Raw genomic sequence first — 16,643 nt, 5'->3', positions numbered from 1 at the left:
CTCAAATCTCACGTGCCACCAAAAAAACCGGCCCACGATACAAACCCACCCGTCAAATTATGTATATTTTTCTTAATTAACATAACAGTGCTCGCTCAGACAGTACGTCCTTCTTAATTATTCTAATCATCTGAAGCCTTGAACTCGGATCAGTGGTAGGAATAGGTCTGAACTTGATTGCATTAAAAGAGTGGACAAACAACAAGTATTGGTTATCACGTCAGATTTTGTCTATAATCTAAAGAGATAGTTATTCAAATTCTTCAGGTAAATGCTAATAATTAATGTGACCCTCTCTCCCATTGAATTAGTTTGTTAATCATTTAATTTGACTACGGTTTTCCAATCTTGTTTGTAGTCTCGCCTCAACTCAACTCACAGAATTACGGAACAGTTCACAGAGCCATTAGTCATCGAGAAGGACCCCTCCCATTCTGCGAGGAAGTTGTGTTGTTGCGGGGATAAGATGGAATCAAGAAGGGGCCTGGCGTCATCACTTAAACAATTGGGTATATCCGGCGACAAGAAGTTCTTGCCACTGACAAACCTTCCTGAAGCTGTATGCATTTAATAATCGTATATCATCTTAAAAATAATAATAATGTGAATATTGTAGCACTTTGAATTGGCTTGACTTATCAACTTATTGAATATATTGTTTCTACCTTTAATAGGCGCAGCGAGTGCTGTTGGGAAAGTTGAGTATTTGGTCTTTAATGGATCTTAGACTAGCGTCCAAAGGAACATGTAAAATGGTGGATAACGTTTGCCTGGACAGACTTGTTTTGAATGTGGCTACTCATGCACAAATGAAGGAGAGCGAATTTTCTAATTCTCGTACCAAGTGGAGCAGTGTGGTGATACGATGCGATGGCAATCAAAACGACCTCAGCTGGATTCATAACGAATTATACTCTCAACTTCTGAACAGATTGTCGACATGTTTGACAACTTTGAAATTACCGGAGCATCGGGTGCCCTACATTGGGCTTCGTTCCATTTTATGTACATGTGAAGCACTTAAAAGTATTGAATTTAGTACCCTATCGTGTGCGGACTGGACTGGGGAAGATCCTAACGATGTCGATAATCCCAAAATTGTGGCGTCTCTTGGGAAATTGGAAACACTGATTATCACATTTATCTCTTGGGATGAAGAGGAAAATCTCGGAGTAATCAAGTATATTCTCAGCAAGTGCTCACGCGTCACGTTTTTTAAAGTTCCACACATTTTTCTGGCCACCTTATTTCGAAGCTGCGACGATGATGAAGATGGGCCTAATCAAGCTTATATAGATTTAATCCAGACTAGTCTTATGGATCCATTGTTGGAGTATATCAGTATTCCCAAAACAGCGAATGAGAATGGGCCTATCTTGCCTACATTTTTGGATGTTGAGAACGTTGACCAACCTGAATTTTTCGCCAGACTACTACATGCATGCCATGCAGCAGGAACGAAGATGCTCAACGTGAACGAGGGGTACCTTGCCCCTATTCCCGAAGAAGACCTCGAATGTTTTCCAATTATTGAATCTCTGTATCAATGTGGTGAACACTTGAACTTTCACGAGCTAGAACATCTCAAATCAATATCTTTCGATTCTGGCACGTCGGCCAACTCAATTGTGAACAATGACTCCATCACTGCGCCACTGCCTGCTCTCGAGTCAATTTCATTTTTTGTTTCTGCTCGAGTTGCTCCAAACGTGATGAACTTTTTTAAACAAAATAGACCTAATGTAGAAACACTTTGTATTGAGTTTGAGGAAGAAGAACCAGTATTGTCGCAAGTATATCCAGCTGAGATTTTAGCCCAAAACTATTCCCAATTACGCAATTTGTCACTCATACACTGGGATGGAATAGACGACAATTTAATTCTGATCTTAAATTCGATAACATCTCTGGTGAGTTTAACACTGGTTAATTGTTCCCAGATCACAGATAGAGGATTTTTAGGGCAACAACCCACACAGCCTATTCTGCTCAACCAAACAGGTAGCATAATCTAGCAATGAAAGATATTAGCAACCTATATTATCGGTTTTTATCCTGTTCATTTGCTAATCTATTCTCCTTTATTGATTTCAGGACTTAAACATCTTTCAATTGAGTGTGGGATATCAGACGCCGTTTTAAAGTATGCCGTCCGATTAATGCCTTTAGAGTCATTCTACTATTCGTCTGAATATGTAAACAAAACCTATAGTATAATAATACAAAACCGATTGTGGCTGACTGATTCCATCCATTCGTAATTCTAGGTTACTCTAGCTGGATTCTTATCATTGAGTCGAGGCTCACTGGCCAATTCTCTAATTTGCTTTCCTGTGACTCCACCTCCAGCTTGTCGACCGGACATACTACACAAATTCTTGTCAGGTTTCAAGAATTTGAAGCGAAAACCAGTGCTTTGTTCTATTCAATACCAGGTTGATGTTGATGTACACCGTACCAACTAACTAATTAAATACTAAAATGAAAAAATGTGATTGCTGTGGATGGAGAATGATATTACTTTATATTACCTAAATATCCATTGATTTTGTGATACTCAAAATTTTTGCTGGCTGTGCGACTACGAAGATTATTTTGGATTTTTGTGATATATGTACTTAGGTGTTTAATCCTTTCTTAGCTTGTCAATTTGTCAATCAAATCAATCTTGTATAATATGCTGAATGGCATTATTTTTTATATATCTTGTGGATTACTCCTATCTTTGAGCCACAATAAAAGTGTATTTCATATAAAACGATGACTCGAATTGCGAATTGCATGAAAAATTGCAGAAAACGGGAAGCAAAGGGTAAGGGAGAGAGGGAAAGGTGGTTTGTTGAGACAAGGAGAAGAAGAGAGTTGAGCATGCTAAGTATTTTAGGAGAAAATCGACAAGCGCAACCAGCACGATCGATTTACGGCTCACACGTCCCACACTGACTTATATTTTTTGTTCAGTTACCAGGCTGCTTATTCTTCAAAATGTAGCGAACCAATCCACACTTGTGTCTGAATTTTCCCTTCGGGGGAAATGTTCCGCCCTCTTTCTTTCCACTTTTCTTTTTAAACCCCCAGCCATATTCGGACGGCTCTTGACAAGCTACACAATTCTTGACATCATTCCTTAGGTGCTCTCCCATGTGGCATATTTCACGTGCGAATTCTTGTTCAACATAACCCTTCCTTGGTCCGGAGCTCAAAGACTTGGTGAGACTCATTACTTTCATAATTTGTACTTTGATTCCGCTTTGCATTGATCGAGAAACTTTGTCTCCGTATAATCTGTACTTGGAAGCCGATTTTAGTTTAAAGTTGATCATTCCATAATGATCCTGCTGGACATGGTGCAAAAAATATTAGTTGTTTTGTGTCGAATGTTTTTTGGTCGCATATGTAACCAACAATTTACACACTCTTAGGATTAGTTTGCGTGCATGATTGAGAGTTTGGACCAATAAATCAGCATGAACGTCGTAATTTATTTGTCTCAGGGTTCGTCTTCTACATACACAAGTACACCAACGAGTTGTATAAAGCAGTACACAGACCATATTGCCCAATTTAATCGCAAGTCAAGTAGAAAGTATGTAGATAGACCCGCACTGCAGACCTCAGAGGAGATTATTACCAAGTAGGCGACCGGTGCCAATGGGCGGCATGATGAATTGATAAGCACCGAGACCATCGATTTTCTCTGACGATGGTGTTGGCCGCTGACGCCTGGCTAACCTAACCTAACCTCGCCCAGCCAACTGCATACATTATTTATTACCCACACAGAAAGAGCATTTGGTGTGGAAGACGACCACTTTCACTATTTGCAATGCTTTCTCCTTGTCACATTTAGTGGTTTATGGGTGTCAATATACATATATATGTTTGACACATATTTATTCAACGTTTAGTATTTGGCGACTCGCAAAACCATGAAAATTGAAAGAAAGCCTCATCTCTTCATGCAATTGTTACCCTGTAGCAAACCAACGACATCAGGTTTGATTCGAAACAGCGAAACGGGATGTTCAAAGCCAATAGACGGTTTAGGGATTCAGAATAAGAAGCTGGACAAACTTTTTAATTTAAATTTGTATTGGTGCCTTCTGAACCAAAAAAGAAAAATGCTACGCACAATTGCTTCTACGTACATACATACGTATGTAGATGCATATACCATATTTGAAAGACATAAGTCTATGTACTTGTCGGCCTAAATTAAAGCATTTGTCTTGTCTAATTCTTCATAGTTTTCCTTCATATGTACATATTTAAAGTGAGGACAACATTCCGAAAGAACTAGAGCTCCAGATTTCATTACAGCTTCCAAAAACCGAACCAATCAAATTATATGTAATAATGAGACGGGTGTGGTTTTTTGCACAATCATGCAGCCTGGGAATCCTAATTTCTTCCATGCACATGTCGAGATGAAATTTATTCCGTTTGGAATTTGGGACGTCATATAGGAATCTTCATGTGACTGCACGGACTGCACTAACAGGCAGGGTAATTGTATGGGTTGGTTGGTCCATGGAATCTCTGGAAATGAGGCTCGTATATTAGAGCACCCATAGCAGAAGCATAATTTCACACATTATGTTCCTGTCCCACTTGATTTTATTTATTCCGAAATCCCGGGTGACTGGTACTTCCTTCCAACGCAGATCCGAATACCCGTAAAGCTGGAGATGAATTCTCTCGACCTACTTTCTTCTCACTTTTCCTCCCAGCAACCAAATACCCACTCTGCTCTCGACCTTATTCCACACAGAGCTTGGCCATCTCCTCTCCATCCCGAAGAATCCAGCTCAAGCTCCAGCAGCCTCTTCATCCAGCTAGAATTTGCCATTATAATTGTATCCCGAGATTGGAAGCTGTCGAGAGAGGCGGATGAAGGAGAGAGAAAATTGGAGAAAGTCCTTTCATTTTTGCTTCAGGGAACTCAATACAAAATCAGATTCCTTTGATTCCTCTCATTCTTTTTATGCCTCATCTGCCGCTCCTGTGACAAGAAGGAAACCAGGATGAGTTGACTGTACTTCAGAGCACAGGCTTTCCCTTCTGAATCTGTGCAGTCCGCACATACAGCGCAGTGTTAGAGTGAGGAGAATAAAAGTATATGTAGAAATGTCAAACTGGAGGAGACTGTCGGTCGCAGGAGATGATGTCACCCTCAGCAGATTCACGCTGAAAAGAAAGAGGTTTCGTCAGAAGAGATGACGCCAGCTTAAAATTCAAGTCCGTCCAAATGGCAGCCCTTCCTTCATCCCTTTCATTCCGAGTGAAAGGGATGAGAAGGACTTTTCGGCAATAACTGTGTGAAAGTATATAAGGCCATCATAAAGTAAGGAGTAACTGAAGTGAGGCTAATAAAGTAAACTCGTGAAACTACGTGACGTGCCACTTGGAATCCAAGTCTTTGGATGCATAAAAGGCTCTCCTTGTCCGTCCTGTTCTAATCAAGGAATTTATTCATGACTGTTTTTATACTCGAGTTAGTTTCTCATTTGCATATTTTATGTACTCGAGTAATAACCGAACGGCGGACTAAACTAAGGCTGTGACTGTGTTGCGTGAGTTCCGGCTTTGTTGGTTGGGTCGACTCATCTGAATATGCATCTAGGTCATCAGGTCCGTGATACACCAAATCGTTAACACACTTGCATACATACGAACGAATGTAACTTTACCATTTCCACCCAGCATTGTACTAAAGCCAGATAATAAATGCATACCCGGAATGAATATCTGTATTTTCAACTTTAGTTTCGGTGGAACGTGATAAGACAACGTGACACGTTTTTGACATATGTCGTCAACCATAATACATAAATGAGCATAAAATCGATAGTATTGGATCACGTTGTATAATAATTTCGGATATTATTAGACAGGGTCTCATATTACTTTTGGTACAATTTTCCTAGTCCAACTCACATAGCAATCAGCCCAACCAAACGCGACGCAATATATAACTTTCTTTTTAGACTATTTTTCCCAGCTCTCCACTTTCTTTCATTATTACTTTTACTTTCATCTCGCTCCTCTCGTTACTCGCTTTCAACATGAAAGAAATGCTCCGAGTTGGAAAGATTTATGTTTTTCCGTGCACAATGACAAATTGGGTCTCATTATTTTTAATAATCTTTGACGAGCAAAAGAGTAATTCATCCAGCCAAATATGTATGTCTGTACATTCATGTGTACATTATGTACTCAGGCAGACGTCGAATGACGGAAAAGTACACAAAAGTTGCTTTCTTTGGGGAGGACAAATATATGCAAAAGAGAGAAATTCCGTGCATATATAGCAGGGATAAAATTGCCATTGGAAATCGGATTCCTAGGAAGAACTCGTGATCCTTAAAATTGGATTTCACCTCAGCCAGTTTTTAGCGGAGGATGAGAGACGCTTTTACCTTAAATCAGCAAGTATAACCTTCTACTTGGCTTGTACATTTGGTATTATTTGGTTCGGGACATTTTCCCGAGGCAAAATTCGTAAAATTCAATTTAGAAATATACTTGCTTCGCTCATATTCTGACTGACTCTTGAAGTAAAACTTGTCAATCGTCCTCACGATAAAAATGATGGACGCATGGGAATAGTTAACTAAAAGAATTGAGTTTGCCTAAAGACTTTTTGTGAATTTTGTATCCTTCATGCGCATTTAGGCATTTAGATGTTATTAAATCTTCATGAAGAACCAGCTGTGCTAAGATCTAATAATTTTGAAAGTTCAGCTTTTAGTTTAATCAGTTTCTAGCCATTTTCGCCAGCATCCTCACAGTCATATGATAATTGTTTCATATGAATATTTTACAGTGTGTACAGTGCCACGAAGTAAACCAATAATTACGATGAATATAAGTATACAGTTTTGCAACAGATTATAAAAGTCTTCGAGTATCTAATAATTAATAATAACATCCAAAATTATTATTAGATACTCTAGGATAAGTGCATGCAATGCAAATTGTGATAAATGTCAGCCAGATTAAACTTTTTAAAATTAACTTGCATATCACATTTATGCATGGCACAGAGAAAAATAATAAAAACCTACAGTGCAGACTCCATATAGCCCGAGTCAGGGACATGGTCCCTGACTCGGGACGAGGACGACATATAACTATGCATACAACTAAAATTCATGTACGCATAAATACATAAGAATGCAAATAATCTCCCTTCGGGAAAACTTGAGTCTATTTTTGTTCCTTTTACATACGTACAACATACGCAAATTAATATGGACGAAATTTCTTCGCAATGTGTGACATATTGCAAGCAACATAATTTTCATACTCGTATTTGCAGTCTGTTCTAATACCATAATTTTTCGCAAGGTTCGCATAAAAAACCGACATTCCAAAAAAGTTATTCTTTCTCGGACCCTGGCTTTAGACGCACGTTTTTTGATGAAGAATGGCATCGTAATTTATTGGCCTAATTTAATCTGTGCAGGCTGTTGGCTAAATCTAAATTCCTGTCCCACTCCTACATACTTTCTCTGGTTTTTGGGGTGGTCGTGCTGAAACGGCAACCTCGCTCCTTTTTGGGCGAAAAAGTTTAGAATTACTTCTCTCCAACTCCATCCCGTCCACAAAACCGTGAAGTTTTGTGTGGGTTGTGCAAAATAAAAGTAAGCCAAAATCAATAAAGCTAATCGTCTGTTTCAAAGCCTTGTCTTGGTTGGGGAGAATAAGGACGCACGGTGTATGCACACGTAAGCTCAGCTTTTCCGCACTCACGTTTTGTAACGAGCAAACTCTTTGTTTTATCTGCAATAATGCCCAAAAAGTGAAAGCTCCGCGTACTTTGCATCCTGGAAAGGCTGGAATATGTGAAATAATGATTTGATGAGACTATTTATTTGGCTGGTAACGGGCTCTTGACGTCGTTTATATGCATTTATTTGATGCGCTGTGACCACAATTTGGTTGACAGTTTCCTCTTTATGCAATTTCGTTGTATTTTATTGCCTAGTTTGGCTTTGATAATGTGGCAACTAAAATGGGAACATGTACACTTTTGACTGTCCTGAGTTGTCTCTTATACTTTATTCTTACTCCATTTGTCCTGTCCTAGATTCTCTATAAGTGGTACGCGTATTTGGATGCCTATTAGAAGTAGTTGTTTCCTCATTCCTCTGGCTGTCTGTCTGGAGAGAGAGGAGGATTCAGCAGTCACTGCCACCCCATCAGATAGTGGCTGCATATTTCAACGTAATGGTGCAATTTCCTGTGAATAAAGTACCTCGATTCCTTGGGTAATGGGACGATCCGTTCCATTCTTGTTTTGCACCAAAGGCGACCGTTGAAGAGACCATTCATTGAATTCCCTCATCTCATATTCATGTTCAAATTGCATATTCGAGATGCGATACAAGATAGCTTCCTTCCTTTCGAAATGACTTTATTGTGCTGGAACAGTGGCTGAATATTACTACATAATCCCATCTTACGTATATGCAGAATTTGTATAGAATACAAATTTTTGCATGTCGTGAGTCGTGGCAATATGGCTCAGAATGTAGCATAACAAAAGTAAAATGACCCAGTATTGGCGACTAAAGCATATATGCAGAAATTCTTCATCTACTCAGGAGGGCAACTTAAGAATTATTTATTTCTGCTTAGCTTTCGTATCTATTGATAGCAGCAAGCACTTTACTCCATTTGATACTAACTGAAATTTTTAAATTTTCAGATTGTCATCATTCGAACGATGGTCTCTCATGGAAATGCTTCACATAAAACAGTTTACACGGACTAGAAGAGGAGGAAGAAGAACGAAAAGAGCTTGACACCCACCGAGAAGTTACGTACGGAAGCATGCATAAAGGAAACAAGTTATAGTTATGATGGACAATATTATGTAAAAGTAGACCAAGTTATACACGCACGATTTGTCTGACCTTATTCAATCCACAAGTCCTTTACACGGTCATTATTATTATTATTTTTTAAAAGTACTTGAAGGCACGCATGTATTCCGAAGTCTACAAAGTTGGATAAAAGCGTTAAGCTTTAGGAACAACCTAAAAAAATTCACGATGCCTTTGGATTTTCTCGTCGTCCACTCACGCCCAAAACATGTCGTCAGTTTTTAAATCTATAACTATGTACACACACGCCTCTGTTTCACAAATCAAATACACAAAGCTACACACGTACCAAATATAATATAGGTATTTGGAATAATCGGCATGTTTCATAATCAAATCCACCCTGAAACACTCCATCACTAATCGTACACGTACATACTTAGGTCCAGTAGTCCACATGTTACTCCAAATTGACACATAACTACATAACTATATGGTTCAACCATGAAATATCGAATTTAGGAATACGATCAAATCATGATTTATGAACCGACTGTGCGAAGTATAGAATATTAGAAAAATTGTGCGGCATATTTACATGTCGTGTTGTCACTTAACGAATTTACATAGAACTCCAGAGGTGCATACAATAACAATACATATAAAATATACAAATTGACTCAATGTTCATAATCTAAATACAAATATACACCGTAGCAGCAGTAACAATCATTCCATTTAAGCGCAAGCATTTCCAACAGAATGATTCCGTTATGTACAATGCACAACTTATCGTTCGAGTTTGATTTATGTAAACCAAAATTCATATTACTAACCGACTAATGAATTACTGCAAATACAAGGAGGCAAACCCGTATTAGCACAACTTTTCAAAATTTATCTCTCGATTTTAAGTGTGAATTTGTAAAGTTCCGCATATTGACAATGATTCAAATAACTATAGTCTTAAAACACTGCCTATAAAAGTGCTGGTCATGGTGTTGTCAGTCCCAGTTGTACTTATCAACCAAAAACTGTGAACACGTCCATTTTCAGAGGTTTCGAGTTTGATGGTGCCATTAGAATGTAAATATCTCGAAGACGCTTACACACAAACAGCGGATGCATGCATGGGGACTGTAATGAGAGAGAGAAAGTAATGCCTTGTGGGAATCATGGGTAATTAACGGTGGGCAAGACTTGAGTGTTCACACGCCAATAAACCATTTTGTTATGAAATGCAGTTCTATTTTGAGGCAAGATTACTTTCAATGAAAATGAATTTCAACCCTCAAACCCAAGTTATTTAATTTACGGAAACAGGGTGGCTGGACTTTTTCACCAACGTGTTGCGACATCGTAAATTAATCATACAATTAAATTCATGCATGGTCAGCAGAGTCAGAGTGAATGGTGACAAATGAAATAGCGTATGTAATTAATTATTGGTAAAACTCTGTTAAAACTACGTCGGAGGTCGTGCGCCCTTCAAGATCGTGGCAACATATTTAACAAACGTACATGTACGAATGTACGTACGTGGACATAATATGTTGTTCTGCGCTTGATGAGCCCGTGAAACTTCGGTAGTGCCATATTACCGTAATCCTGATATTATTACAATACCTAAATCCTAGAGAGCTTAGAGGTTAATCAGGTTGCTATTTATTGCCAATTCAATGAAGTGGTAGTGCGTATCCCATATCTGAATATTGTACATTGTTACATTGCTGTTTGATTATAATATGTCGTATTGGTAGCTCTATCAGTTGTGTAATAAATAGTTATACGCTGTATTATGGAAGTGCTGTAGGGTTATTCAACCAAAGTTTTTAAACCCAAAGATACGTTGTCACAAATTTAATGTAATTCCTTTACTTGCTGAAAACTACTTGGATACGGTTAATGCATAATGTAATTAAGTAGCTTTAAGTGCGTCTGTATTAATTGTGAATACAAATGGTCTCATCAAAGCAAGGGGCGTGATATTCATAATTAGGAATTCATGCTCGGTCCATGAACAGCAACTATTTCCACAACAATTTATATAACTCAGTGTATTAATGACTTGTGGGCAAAGTTGAACAATAGTCGATAGCCGTCGATGTAGAGCAGTATCGCGTAACTTTGTATGTAGCTTTTAAGATTTTGTAGCATTTGGTGTATATTGATAACGCGTGCTCGTTTTAAACAATTACGGTGCGATATAAATTAACGTTAAAATTACACATGCATGTCTAATTAACTTATTTATTGCTTATGTATCATATTATAAGTATTCCTACGTAGTTAATTCCCAGAACTCTGCGGCAGATTTACTTAAGTATGAATACATATGTACTACGTGTGTATACATTATATACACCCATATATGTGTAAGGCAACTATATTGTTTAAAAGTAAGATATAAAATTGATGAATGAGTGGAACAGAATGAGGTATGTGCAACATTTCAGCTGCCCAACGTCCGTTTTGAAAATTGTATTTTATTTTAAGTATTAGTTTCAAGATCACAAATCAGCATTTGAATAATCTGATTAACAAAACAGTCTCAAGTCAAAAAATATATAAAGTTTACAAGTTGTAAGACCTCTCAATTCAAAATTTTAAATGACGGTTAATAAATCATATCAAGTTTAATAAGGATTGGCGTGGTGTGCTTTGGTTGTTAGCATAAACAATAGCATTATAGCATGCATGGGAAATATCATAGTCATCCAAAGAAATATGAATCTAAACAAAAATAACTTTGGTTAACTGATGTTAAAACATTCCGTCATGGATGCCAATGGGGATCAGGACGAGAAGGAACAGAAATAAATTCCTCGTGGCTTTTCTCCAGTCTTCGGGGACCGCGTATGGCAATAAAGCATTTGTACATTTTCTTATTTCGTGGGCTGTGCAGGCAAACACGAATGCTGTCAGCAACACATTGCCCACCTATGCACAATATTATAAACAATGGAATAAAGTGGGCGTTCCAAATAACATAAGAACATTATAAATAATCTCACAGGATAAGCCGGAACAAGAACCAACACTCCATGTCCGTCAGCTAAAAGAGTTTTTATTGTCTTGTAAATAAATAACTTTAATTAATCGGTTAATAATTTCAGTCAGGAGCTTACCACCCATCCATACGTGATACTGTCCAACAAGGAGTTCGACCCAAAATTGGCCGAACCATGCAAAAAATGCGGAGAACCTCGTTCTTAGAGCTCCTGATACGTTGCGAAGAAATATATACCCTGCAATCTGTGAAAACATAATACAGTGCAATAAGTATACATATCCATAAACATACATCAGAGGGTAACTCAGTTAAGTCTACAATGCTCAGCAACTTACTGGAAGAAATCCCACATACGAATGGATTTCAATGCATTCGAGTTGGTTGCGACAGAACACGGAAAATGTGCCATATCCAATGATTCCCATCAATGAGAACAAAACAGCAACTAGAGAGATTCTTGTAGAAAAGAGATTCCCATGATTGTCATCCTCTAAAATCTTGTACTTTCTTCCGACGTGATAGCCCAGTGCAAGGAGCATTCCCATCGGAACACTGTACCGATCAATTTTCCATCTTGTCCACCAGTCATGCTTTTGGAAAAGTATACAAGTCATTTTTGTTTCTCATTCGGATATATGGATATATTTCAATATTTTCGCGAAAGTCTATCATACCATGTCATCATCCGTTGATACAAACAAGGCTTTCCAAGGTCGCGTTATAAATACTTTTTCAAAAAACACCTAGTTCAAAACAGAAATACATAAAAAAAACTTTCGGGCGGAATAAATTATGTATAGAAAAACCTGAACATCCAACTTACTTCTGACATGTACAGAATAGTAGTGAAGCTAAATATTCCAATTAATTTCAAAACCAGGTAAAGATAGTTTAAGGAACTGGTGTCACACGCCGTCCACTTAACTCTCGGTGGTATACTCAACCCAATAAAGGCAACCAGTGTCCAAAATGAAATTAGTGGAATCTTTAGAAAAGTTGTTCATAATAATACAATGTATAATTGAGGTATATTGGTAATAGATATACTTTGATTTCTTACAAAATCATAAAACTGATAGGGTCTGTTCATACAGAGACATAAGAGCACTGTCATCAAATTTAATCGAAACATCTGGAAGGAATAACATTAATCCAACTTATTGAGGTTTTGACGCATTCTGACTTTTAAGAGTCATTTACTAAATTCATAATACTAGTTTACAATATTATTTACCTCTTGAAGAAATCTGACGAAACTGTACTCTCCTCTTTGCAAGAATGACAAGAATTGGTTCCACCCATGTAGAAATAGAAATGCAGAGTACAGGATTTTTACAAACCTTAATATTTGACAAGTTACATTTCATTAAAATTGTGCTATCTACGGTTAAAACCAGTGAAATTGTATTAATTTTTACAAACATAAATATTGGTAAAACTTGACTAGCTCCCATCATATTGTACACAAGAATTAAGAGGACCATCCACCCTGAAATCAATAATAACGAGTAGTACTTGTAGTACATATAATTTATTATGTACAAATAATAGATATAGATATTCACTCTTAACATTGATTGTTAATGTTACAAATTACCTTTGGTTTCATTCTCTTGGTCATAGTGAAGCACTTTGGTAAATGCACTATCTTCTGTAAAGAAAATTCCCAGGACTAGAATGTATATTACCTTGGGTGAATTAAAAAAAACACATGTTAATTAAACACCTATGCACATGTTATACAAGGAATTGGAAGGAATACAATAAGAAAAATTAATTAATAATTATACCGGCAACCAAAAATTGGTCTGTGTAAAATATTTGTTTTCCTTCATGAACATGGTCGTTCTAACAAAAAGGATCAAAGTCACATTTAAACAATTCAAGACTTATTTTAAAGGGTGATAATTTATCACCCTTTTATCACTGATAAAATAATCATCTAAATAATATGTACCTATCGCAGATAAAGAAGAATGTCATAATGACAGCCAATTTTCCAAGGGCCGCAACAGGTCCATATATTATGTCGGATGCTTTTTCCTTGGCTTCATAAGATGAGTATCCATTATACTTCAAACGCTGGTATACGTAATTTGAGCCAGGGAACAGTCGCCTCCAGTGTTTTCGAACAAACAAGATACACAATAGTAGAAAGCTGTGAAATAAATCGGTAATAATGTATAGTACAAATTGTTACATCAAGTTAAGCTATTTAGAATGATATCACCCACCTCAACCCAAGAATGACAAATGTAACCAACTGAAGATTGCTCACTTTTTCCAAGTTACTGCAGCAGGTCGCATCATTGTAGTTCATATTATCATTACAATACATGTTTAACAGAATCTGTAATAAGACGAATTAATGTCTCCTGATGTACTAATAAACTTTACATATATATATAAATTAATTTTTAATTAATTTTATATTATCAAGTAACAAATTCAATCCACCTGCGTGTCTTGTATTAAAGTTTTCCACCCTAAATGATACCCGTCAAGCGAGTCTTCCAAATTTTGAGCTGCCACCAATTTTCCACTTGACCAAATTTTTACTTTTGAGTATCGGAGTACCTTTAAAATATTGATGGCAAATTTTATAAAGTGAAAATTTAGATCATTGATGAATGCTTAGAGCCTCTCAACCTTTTGAAATAAATAATTGTAAGCGTCGATTTTGTCGTTGGTGACCACTGCCCAGTCACCGACAAGTTTATTTGCATCGGTTGGTTCCTGCACCGCCCACAACACGTCCACACCGGCTTCAACAAGCCCATCTAAAATCTTTAAAAACATTTTAGTTTTAAGATAACCACGAAAACAGTAATGCTTTAGAATTATGCATTATCTAACTTACCACAGTTAGGTGTGTGACAACCGATGCATATTCTGATTGTAATAGGAGCTCAACAGCATCTACCTTAGAATTTTTAATTGTCCAACTGCCAGTTCCTATTACTAAGGTCTTTGGCCAATCCTTTGAGTTCTATTATAGATGACATGTTGAAATTAGTTTTTATTTAAGGTTATATCTAGCAAATACGTAGGTAAGTAGTATAGATGTTAATTATCTGACCTTCCACTGTTGTAAAGCAGAAATCATGGTTTTATTCGGATATGGGAGGAACAAGTATTGAACCCGAAGTCCAATTTGGGTATCATTGTATGACAGATCTTGATTAGCCAACTTTACAGGGTCCACATAGTTTGGAGTTATCGTGCTACTGGGTGATAGTGGACCAGCTCGTGGAGGATGAACTACACCCCACTCATAAGTGGGGACAATTTGATGAATGAATGCATGATAAAGCTGTTCCATTCGTGAATCCCCAACAAACACAAAGTGGTTTTTGGTTCCCCAATACTCCATGTATTTCATGCATCGTCTTGCATCTCTGTAATTGTAATATGGTATTGGTCGTCTCATATGTAGCAAGAATAACTAGATAAGCAATGCGTTATGTGACATAATTTGTGTCCCGCTTACAAACTTACAAGTGGTTATAGTGATGCATCATGCAACCATACGGTTGCCAAACTTGATCTCTGAAATTCCCATCCGAAAGCAGCCACTGGCACGTATCTATGCCTGAAATGTTAACAAATTACGTTATACACAAAAGCAACCCATATAAATCTGAATATTTGCACGCCACTAACCATGAAATAGACGTAAGATTGTGTGATACAACACAAAACCACAAACGATGCAGCATGATATTATCTTTGCATTCTTTGAACTAAATTGCTGTGTAAAATCATGTTTTACGACGTCTTTATCTTTGTGATGACTGTCAGAAAAACGCATTTCTATTTAAAAAAAACACAAATGTTATACGACACAAGGAAAAATAGATAAAAATAATAAACCGCTAAATAGTGCACACGAACCAGGCTCGATATTGTTGTCTATGTAGCCACTGCCGCAATTATTTTCAACAGCATCAAGAACTTCGGATTCCGAATGTATTTCAAGTTCAATTTCCTCTTCCTGCGAATTGTTTCCGTTATCGATCATGTCTTCATTGTGATAGGAATTTCACCCACACCAAACTCATACTGATCTCGGTCACACCCCCTCTCTGACCTTTTCCAATCTGTTCAATGAATACCACTCATCGTAAGCATTAGACATTACGCAAATTAAAATGAACCCTTATAAACTAATCCATAAAACCGAAAAAGTAGTCCTCGCCTCACCTAACCACACAAATGTGCAGTAACTTCGGAATAAGTTGAGGAGAGCAATTGCTACGCGTGTTTAATCGGAGAGGAGTTATTTCAGGAGGTGCGAGCAGGGCAGGAGGGCTGAAAGTTGCTCTCGAACAAATAATATCGATCGGCTGATCACGAATTTTAACAAATAAACTACTCGTATTTACTTTGGTGAAGAAGTTCCCGCAACAATTCAGTCTGAGTCTGCCCCATGTCACGAAAATGTGCCAAAAATTGGCAAACTTCTTCAGACTGTATACAATTCAACCAAAATGTATGGTGAAATATGCAAAAGAAAAGTGGCTATTTATTACTTTCTCGTTTATGAGAGATGACATTTATCCGTTGAATTATTTTGTGCAACTGAAACATTTGGTTGGATTAGTTCATGTATGTACAATCTACATTAGTAGTAGAATAAAAGCACATCAATTTTGATTACCATTTATTCTTCAACCAGCTTCAATTCAACTTGAATGCAAACTGCATTCTATACGAAATGAGTCAACATCAACAAGTCATGCTATGTTGTGTAATAATTTCATGAAAGAATGCAGAATGCATTTTGCAATGAATCATCC

At 37.2% G+C, this 16,643-nt stretch overlaps 2 protein-coding genes and 1 long non-coding RNA gene across 3 annotated transcripts; 2 read left to right on the top strand and 1 right to left on the bottom strand.

The window, feature by feature from the left end:
• The first annotated feature begins 68 nt into the window (after positions 1–68).
• On the top strand, positions 69–2,761 carry LOC110863546. Its single transcript, XM_022112890.2, has 5 exons — positions 69–267; positions 359–559; positions 675–2,001; positions 2,095–2,195; positions 2,268–2,761. Exons 2-5 carry the CDS (start codon positions 467–469, stop codon positions 2,463–2,465), a joined length of 1,719 nt encoding a protein of 572 aa, XP_021968582.1. The 5' UTR covers positions 69–267; positions 359–466; the 3' UTR covers positions 2,466–2,761.
• Positions 2,762–2,911: 150 nt separating this feature from the next.
• On the top strand, positions 2,912–11,477 carry LOC110851962. Its single transcript, XR_002548093.2, has 2 exons — positions 2,912–3,210; positions 8,714–11,477. It is a non-coding gene; the product is annotated as an uncharacterized LOC110851962 (long non-coding RNA).
• Positions 11,298–16,222, bottom strand: LOC110851952 (N-acetylneuraminate 9-O-acetyltransferase). Its single transcript, XM_022099903.2, has 21 exons — positions 16,048–16,222; positions 15,739–15,944; positions 15,508–15,657; positions 15,343–15,436; positions 14,924–15,242; positions 14,705–14,833; positions 14,494–14,631; positions 14,302–14,421; positions 14,079–14,194; positions 13,802–14,002; positions 13,635–13,692; positions 13,442–13,532; positions 13,267–13,333; positions 13,079–13,184; positions 12,905–12,976; positions 12,668–12,829; positions 12,519–12,587; positions 12,180–12,434; positions 11,960–12,086; positions 11,846–11,886; positions 11,298–11,771 (listed from the first exon to the last, which is right to left on the bottom strand). The coding sequence occupies exons 2-21, from the start codon at positions 15,863–15,865 to the stop codon at positions 11,595–11,597; spliced, it is 2,619 nt and encodes an 872-aa protein (XP_021955595.1). The 5' UTR covers positions 15,866–15,944; positions 16,048–16,222; the 3' UTR covers positions 11,298–11,594.
• Between the last annotated feature and the right edge of the window lie 421 nt (positions 16,223–16,643).

Source organism: Folsomia candida, unplaced genomic scaffold (assembly GCF_002217175.1).
Source record: "Folsomia candida strain VU population unplaced genomic scaffold, ASM221717v1 Fcan01_Sc001, whole genome shotgun sequence".
Lineage (NCBI taxonomy): Eukaryota > Metazoa > Arthropoda > Collembola > Entomobryomorpha > Isotomidae > Folsomia > Folsomia candida.
This window is presented reverse-complemented; position numbering and strand designations above follow the sequence as displayed.